Source organism: Alligator sinensis, unplaced genomic scaffold (assembly GCF_000455745.1).
Source record: "Alligator sinensis unplaced genomic scaffold, ASM45574v1 scaffold744_1, whole genome shotgun sequence".
Taxonomy (NCBI): domain Eukaryota; kingdom Metazoa; phylum Chordata; order Crocodylia; family Alligatoridae; genus Alligator; species Alligator sinensis.
In genome coordinates this window covers 1,000,098-1,006,998 of record NW_005842241.1, presented here as the reverse complement: position 1 = coordinate 1,006,998, position 6,901 = coordinate 1,000,098, and the positions used below count along the sequence as shown (strand labels likewise).

Here is a 6,901-nt window from a genome sequence, read left to right as displayed (position 1 = left end):
GTGTAGATGCACCCTGCGTTACTTACTGTAGGGAATGAGGTCATTACTTAGATGGGAAAATTTGTAAGCCAAACTTTCATGCTGCAAAATGGTTGTGGTAATTCAGTAGATAACTCCGAAATATCAAGTTAATTTCTTTAATTGATATCAAGAAAAGCAGTTAAATTAACATATACTTGGAACGTTGTGCAGCTGTATGGTATGGTCTTTCAATAGTTGTGAAATGCGAGCCTCCTGTATGCCTTAAAGATTGCAAATCAAAGGTTTAACAGGTTAACTCCTCTTTGAAAGATGTAGAGTTTACTTGATATACTTTATTATATTCCAAGTAAAGTAATTCAGTTCTGTGTGATCTTCCCAAAAGATGCTTAAGTTGGACGTGGTGGTGGTGATCTAGTCGCACAAAGAAACTAAAACTGGTTGTTGATAGACAGCTCATATATTACATTTTAGATGCTTTTATCACAATTCTGACTTTTGGTTTTAGAGCATGGTCATTAAGGTCTTTCATTGAAGCCTGTGGGGAATTATTTTATAGGGCTTTTTGGTTTTAAGGTTTGAACATAAGTTATTTGATTAAATAGTTCCAAAATGTTGTATGGAGGTATGAAATGATTGAGTCACTTATTTGTTTCTTATAAAAATTTAACTGCTGAAATTTTAATTTCCAGGAAGAAAAAGACATAAGATGGGCGTCCAGATGGGATTATATTTTGGAATCCATGCCACATACACATATTCAGTGGTTTAGGTGAGGAGACTTTTAGTCCTCAAATACTATAAAGTGGAGAGCGCTTTTAGCTATAGATATTGATTTTTTGAAGCTTTTTTTTTTTCCATTTTGTGTAGCATCATGAATTCCCTTGTGATTGTCCTTTTCTTATCTGGAATGGTAGCTATGATCATGTTGAGGACACTACATAAAGACATTGCAAGATATAATCAGATGGATTCTACTGTAAGTCTGAAGTTTCTAAAATCACTGTTGAGGCTGTTTGTTTAACTTTGAAAAGATGTGTATGTTTGCTGTCAAATGGCATAAACTTGTGGTTTAAAAATTAACCATCATGAACAACTATGAGGTTCTAGTTGATGGTTGTGGGGGGTTTTGTATGTCTTATGTGTGTGTGTTGAACCAGCCTTCTGGTAGGACCACTTTCCATTCAGTTTATGAAACTGTAGTTGTAGTTGCCAGTGATTTAAATGTGGTCTTGTGAAATGCAGTTAGGCACTTTTTTGCAAGCCTGCAACTAGTTTGAGCTATGTTATCTTACTGTAACTCCTCACCTTGCTTTTATGTACGTCCACAGTGGACTTCATAATTTTCTATTCATTTTTACAGTGTTGAGCTGTTCAAGAGAATCTACAGGTTTCCCTTGATTTATGCAGTACATGAATTACCGGAGAATGGTGCATAACATGTAACAAATAGGGATAGGTTCCCATGGCAGTGAGGGAGGGAGGAAGTGAGTCTGGGACTAGGGAAGGAGTGGAGGGAAGGGTGCTGCTCCCGGGGCTCCACAAGGGACCAAAGCAGAGGGATCAGAGTGGCACTCGGCCCAGCCCCTGTGTAAGTGAAGAGAAGAGACACTGGGGTTGAAAGGTGATTGCAAGCAGCCATCCCATCACCGATAGTGAAGAATAACTATATGCACATAAGTTAGGAGGCTGTTTAAACATAAGCCAGTTTAAAAAAAAAAAAAGTGAAGCCCTGGTGGGGGTTAACGAGAACTAAGTATGTTGTGACTTATTTGAGTCAGAGGCATATCAAGGACTCTGATGGACTCTGGCAGATTATATGGGCTATAAGTCAACACCAGGTGGAATGGGAGAGGGTATAGGGGTTGATGGAGCCCTCACTATACTAAGGCGGACATAAGGACCAATTGTGCAAGAAGGTTCACGCCCAGGCATTTTTTGTTTTGTTTTGTTTTGTTTGTTTCGTATGAAGTGGTAGGCAGGAGTGTGGGTGTGCAGAACATTGTATCAAGAAGGGCCCTGGCCATCTTCAGCCAGCCTGCTGAAGATCAATGAATGCCTTAGTAGAGGAAAAAAGCGGGGAAAAAAGCCTTATGGAGATGGTGATAAACATCTGAGACTAATTTATTACTCTAATGGAGGCTAGATGGACATCAATTACACTTCAGTGTTCTTTAGGAACGGACATAGTTGGTGCATTGGCCGGGAACTTCAGCAAGCAGCCTCCTAAGAGTTAACAGAATGGAGCACCAACCAGTGATGGTAGTGCCTGAGACGCTTCATCAGACATTGAATCTTATAGCACAGTTGCTCTAGCAACAGCAACAACAAGCAGCAAGGCAAGCAACTGTAGAAGAGCATCTGATACAGCAACAGGCTTGGGCACATAGGAACTTTTTAGACTTAAAAATGCCCAAGATGACAAAAGAGGACAACCCAGAGGCATTCTTAGAAATATTTGAAAGAGCAGCTATTGCTTCTGGGTTTGATAAGGTGAGATGGGCCGGACAGTTGAGAGTCCTTTTAGTAGTGCAGACCCAGACAGTCTACTGTGCCATGACTCGCATAGTTGCACAAGATTATGACAAGGTTAAAAATGGTATATTGCAGAGGCTTAATATAACTCTGGAAAGACATCGACAGGGGTTCAGGGACAAGAAAAAGAAGGAAGAGAAGGTGCCCCGGGTCTTATGGCAACATTTGTCTGATCTATTGGACAAGTAGCTGAGACCAAAGAAGAGGTCTCTGATCAAATACTGTTAGAGCAATCCCTCTCAGACCTGGAGTATAGTACCCAGAGATGGGTCAGGGACCATTGCGCTAAATCATCCCTGGAAGCCCTTCAGTTGGCAGAAGATTTTGATACGGCCCAGGGTGAGATCAGCTGAGATAGAAGTATGAGAGGGGCTGGAATGAGTTCTAACCGAGAGATGAATCATAAAGGTGAAGGGGAAGGCCGAGGAAACAAGAAAGGAAACCCAATAGGAATTGTGCGTTTCAAGTGTGGTAGACCCGGTCACATGGCTCGGGATTGTCCCTGCAGGCCATGGGTAGCCACAAGGCTGAGGAAATTTGAGGAGGAGCACAAAGTCAGGTCGCTCCAAGAGAAGGACACGATGTTGAAATTGTAGATTGCAGTCTAGGGAGACATTTTTGCAGAGGCGATACAGCCATTGCCTGAGGTAACCATATTGGTGGCAGGCAGATGGGTGCGAGCTGCTGTTGATATGGGATGTGCCTAATCCATCACGTATCCTTGATACTTTGGAAACAAGCCTCAAAATGTGCAGGAGTTAAGATGGTTTGCCTTCATAGACAGAGCCCACTACGAACGTCGGCTGTTAGAACTGCAAGTACAGGGTGTCACCTGGAAGATATCTGTGGGACTAGAGGAAGATATTTTATTCCCCATGATATTAGGTTGGGACTGGCCAGAAATTTATGATGTAGTAGCATCCCTATGCCCTTCAAAGAGAGTAGAGGATGGGTTACTGGGAGTAAGTACAGGGATTGAAGAAGAACTGGATTTAGCTGGGCTGGCCAACAGCAGTCAATTCTGAGAGGCTCAAGAGGCTGATGAGGAGCTACGGGCGTTGAGGGAGACAGACTCAGTGAAGCAGGACCACCACGTAATCCACCCAGAATGTAGTAAACAAGTTTCATGGTGTGAGATTCATAATGAGTTAATGTATAGGATTAAGAGGGGCAAAGCAGAAGGGAAGGAGGTTGCTCAGTTAATATTACCGTGACCCTATAGGGTGTGGCTCCCTCAATTAGTCCATAGGAACCCGTTGCAGGGACATCTAGGCAAAACTAAAATGGAAGGCTGCTCAGCTAAGTGGTGTTTTTGGCCACATATGTTTGAAGAGATTGAAGGGTTCGGTCGGGTCTATGAAATGTGTCAAAAGGTGAGCAGTCATAAGCCATCAAGAGTACCTTTGCAACTCATGCCTATTGTGAGGGAGCTGTTTGCACAGATTGCCTTAGATGTGGTGGGCCCACTGCTGCAGAGTACTGTGGGCCACCGGTTTATTTTAGTATTCATAGATTATGCAACCAGGTTCCCAGATGCTGTACCTTTTGAGGGCGGTCACCGGGTCTAGGGTAGCAGAAGAGCTCATGAAATGGGTGGCGAGGGTCAGTATTCCATGAGAAATCATCACCGACCAAGGATCCAATTTTATGTCCCTACTGTTAAATAACATGTAAAGTTCTCCAGATCCAGCATTTAAAAGCCACCGTATACCATCCGCAAACAAATAGATTGGTTGACATGGGACATGTGGCCTGCGAGAATTTGGTGCAGGCGCAGAACAAACAAAAAGCAAGATATGATGTAAAATCTAAGGAGAGGGAGCTATGGGCAGGCCAGAAACTGTTGGTCTTGCTACCTAGCTTGACTAGCAAATTTTTAACAGGTTGGCAAAGGACCTTTTGAAGTGATAAGAAGAATAGGACCTGTAGATTGCAAAATGCTGTGTCTAGGAGCCAAGAAAGAAAAACACATATCACATAAATTTACTCAGTTTGGCATGAACCTGAGGGTTTGCTAATTTCACCTAAGCCAGAATTGGAGGAATTTGGGCGAGAGATGGTGGAAAGCCGTAGTGAATTAGGATACATGGACAGGGTTCCCATTGGGAGCCAATTAGAGAAAAAACAACAAAAGCAATTGAAGCAGTTGATCAGGGATTTTTCCAATGTTTTCAGGGAAAGCCAGAAGTTATTGCCTGAGAGGGGCAGATAGTTTAGGAAAAATGGAGGAAGGTTCCCTATCATTGATAAAAAAACTACTAAGGAAGAGTTGGAAAAGATATTAGCACAAGGGATTATTACAATGTCCTGCAGTGCATGGTGCAGTCCGCTAGTCACTGTACCTAAACCTGATGGGACACTACGGTTGTGTATAGATTTTTGCAAATTAAATGTGATGACCCAATTCGACACGTTTCCCATGCTGCACATTAGCAAATTAATAGAACGTATAGGCCGGGCGAGATTTAAATCGACTCTAGATCTGTCAAAGGGATACGGGCAGGTACCTTTAAGGACAGAAGATCAACCAAAGACTGCCTTTGGAACACCATGGTGGCTGTTTGAGTTTAAAAGGATGCCATTTGGGCTTAATGGGGTCGCAGCAACATTTCAAAGTTTAGTAGACTGGGTGTTAGCTCCTCACCAAGGTTATGAGTCTGCCTATATTGGTGATATAGTAATCTATACAGAATCCTGGGAACAACATTTGAGGGTCTTAAGGGCCATCTTACAGGAGCTAAGACAAGTAGGACTGACAGCAAACCCTAGGAAACGTGCATTAAGTAAGACCGAAACTAAATATTTAGGGGTCTTGGTCGGGCAAGGACGCACAAGACCCCTAGCAGATAAAGTATGCTAGGGGGTATCAGAAGCATGAGACCCCTAGCAGATAAGGTATGCTAGGGAGTATCAGAAGCCTCAGAATAAGAAACAGATGAGAGCCTTTTTAGGTCTCACAAGTTATTGTAGATGTTTTATACCAGAGTTTGCTGAGGTCATGATGCCCTTAGTCATTGCTGTTAAGGGTAGGAGATCCCATCAGATCGAGTGGGATGCCGTTCATCGGAAGACCTCAAGCAAGCCCTGTGCAAGGATGTATTGCTTCATACTCCCAATTTTTCACTGCCATTCACTTTACAGACAGATGTCTCAGGGGTGGCTTTGGGTACAGTCTTATCTCAAGAAGTGCAAGGTGTGGGACGACCCGTGGACCTATGGCAGTCGAAAGTTGAATGAACGTGAAAAATGGTATTCCATGGTTGAATGCGCGTACCTCACTATTCATTGGAGGGTTGATTACTTCTGTTATTATTTGTTGGGCCAGGAGTTTAAATTAATAACTGATCATGTTCCATTAAGATGGTTGAATAGTGCAAAGACTGACAATGCCCGCATTATGTGATGGGCGTTGGTACTTCAACCTTTTTGGTTCTGCATTGTGTACAGGCCAGAAAGATTGAATATGATGACTGACTTCCTGTCCTGATGTGAGACCCACAGCAGAGATAAGACAAGTAAAGAAGAAGAGTTGAGAGACGACAGTACCCTAGAGAGTAGCTAAGTAAGAAAAGAAGTGCCTAACGGCGTCTTTAGGGGCGGGATGTGGATGAGAAGAGAAGAGATACCGGTGGCAGAGAGTAAGACACTGGGGTTTAAAGAGTGCTTGTAAGCCGCCGTCCCATTGCCGAAGCTAAATATAGCCACACAAGGATCCTTCTTCTACTGGTGTTTCTGGAGGGGAGGAGGAAGGAATGTAAGCTCTGCTATAAAGAGAGACTCGGAGCAGACAAGAGCGGTACAACTGGAAACGGAAGTTCCTGACTCCAGCAGAGTGAGACCAGGAATGGCTGAGAGCATCCAGGAGGCAGCAAGGAAGGCTCTTCAGGGAATCGGCTATAGTGAGAGAGCTGAGGGGGAAGAAGCCAAGACAAAGTAGCCTTCAGGTAACCTGAAGCCTCAGCACTGCAGTCTGGGGAGAAGGACAGAGAAGGAGGTACCATAAAGACCCGAATAGAAGGACAGAGATAAGTTAACTTTGTTTTCTCCGTCTGGGAAGAAGAGAACCCTCTTAGACAGAGCGATAGTGAAGAGTGACTATCTGCACATAAGCTAGGAGGCTGTTTAAACATGAGCCAGTTCATTTTTTTTAAAGCCCTGGTGGGGTCTAACCAGGACTAAGTATGTTGTGACTTATTTGAGTCAGAGGCATCTCAAGGACTCTGATGTGCTCTGGCAGATTATATGGGTTATAAATCAACACCCGGTGGAACGGGAGAGGGTATAGGGGTTGATGGGATCCCTCACTACTAAGGCGGACATAAGGACCAGTTGTGCAAGGAGCTTCATGCCCAGGCTTTTTTTTTTTTTTTTTTTTTTTTTTTTATCA

At 43.4% G+C, this 6,901-nt stretch overlaps 1 protein-coding gene across 1 annotated transcript in view; it reads left to right on the top strand.

Moving 5' to 3' along the window:
- Positions 1-6,901, top strand: part of TM9SF2 (transmembrane 9 superfamily member 2) — a 47,415-nt gene that overhangs the window by 22,144 nt on the left and 18,370 nt on the right. Inside the window, exons 8-9 of the mRNA XM_006027419.3 lie at positions 672-751; positions 850-958. Coding sequence (XP_006027481.1) covers positions 672-751; positions 850-958 — 189 coding nt within the window. The remainder of the gene's footprint in view (positions 1-671; positions 752-849; positions 959-6,901) is intronic.